The 1,066-nt window shown below is 50.4% G+C and overlaps 1 protein-coding gene across 1 annotated transcript; it reads right to left on the minus strand.

Moving 5' to 3' along the window:
* Positions 1-11: 11 nt before the first annotated feature.
* Positions 12-699, minus strand: LOC21383667 (RING-H2 finger protein ATL66). The gene has a single exon (XM_010114769.2). It carries the CDS (start codon positions 556-558, stop codon positions 73-75), a length of 486 nt encoding a protein of 161 aa, XP_010113071.1. The 5' UTR covers positions 559-699; the 3' UTR covers positions 12-72.
* Between the last annotated feature and the right edge of the window lie 367 nt (positions 700-1,066).

The raw sequence follows: 1,066 nt of genomic DNA on the forward strand, positions 1-1,066 counted from the left end.
AAAAAGTTATCATCATTCATAATGTGATGAGAATAATTAAGCTGATCTCCAATGTGGGTCCCCTCTCCTCATTCATTCTACGACAACTTTCAAGACGGGCGAATCAACTCGGAGTGAGGCGCGACACAGAGGGCAACTCGGCTGCGCACTGAGCCACCGATCCACGCACTCGGGGTGATAGCAATGGGAGCACCCGGGCAAGACCTTGACCTTCTCTCCGTCCTCGAAAACTCCGAGACAGATTGAACACTCCGCCGCCATATCCGACGACGGCGCCGACTTGTGAGAGATCACGGGAAGTCCCTTGATGGCGACGGCGTCGAGGCCCTGCGGCGGGGGATTTGGCGGCGCCGTCTGCGGCTGAGAGGCGTACGGAGATGCGGCCACGTGGCGGTAGCGGCAGGCCCAGCGGGCGTAGAGGAGGAGGAGGGTGACGACGAGGAGGGCGGAGAAGATCACGACGATGAAGAAGAGCGTTTTGCCGCGGATTTGGAAGCTCCGGTCGTCGAGGACCGTGTAGTGCCATTGCGTCGTCGGCTCGGAGTCTTCCGGCTTCATGGCTCAAAACGACGTCCTCGTCGCGTGGAGTTTCTGTTTCTGCTGAGATTTGTGGAATGTTGTCTTAAGGGATAAACGACGGCGCGTTTTGCGTCGGCGGCGGTTGCATTTTCAGGAGTGATTGGATTTTTTTTGAGTGCTCTGCTTATTATACTGCTTGGCTTAGGAAGTAGATCCTGCGAGGTCTACTGAGATATTATTGTAAGAAGAAGGGCACAGATCACGCGTAAGTATAGCGCGTGTAAAACTTTTGATAAATAACAGCCGTTCGATTTTATTTTAACTGTGATTCGGAGTTTGGTGCATATTCGCGTGTTAAACAAGGCTCTTGGGTGAATTATTCTGCGGACCCACAAACGTTGGACTGCCGCCGATATTTACGGTTCTTTTATTTTTTATTTTTTTTATTTTCACTCTGTCTTTAATACAGGTTTATTAGAACACGAGACGTGTTGCTTAAACCAGTTGTTAATATCGTTTTATTTTGCCTTCTTCTGGAATTTTCTTC

This window comes from Morus notabilis, unplaced genomic scaffold (genome assembly GCF_000414095.1).
Source record: "Morus notabilis unplaced genomic scaffold, ASM41409v2 C11369106, whole genome shotgun sequence".
In the NCBI taxonomy this organism is placed as follows: Eukaryota; Viridiplantae; Streptophyta; class Magnoliopsida; order Rosales; family Moraceae; genus Morus; species Morus notabilis.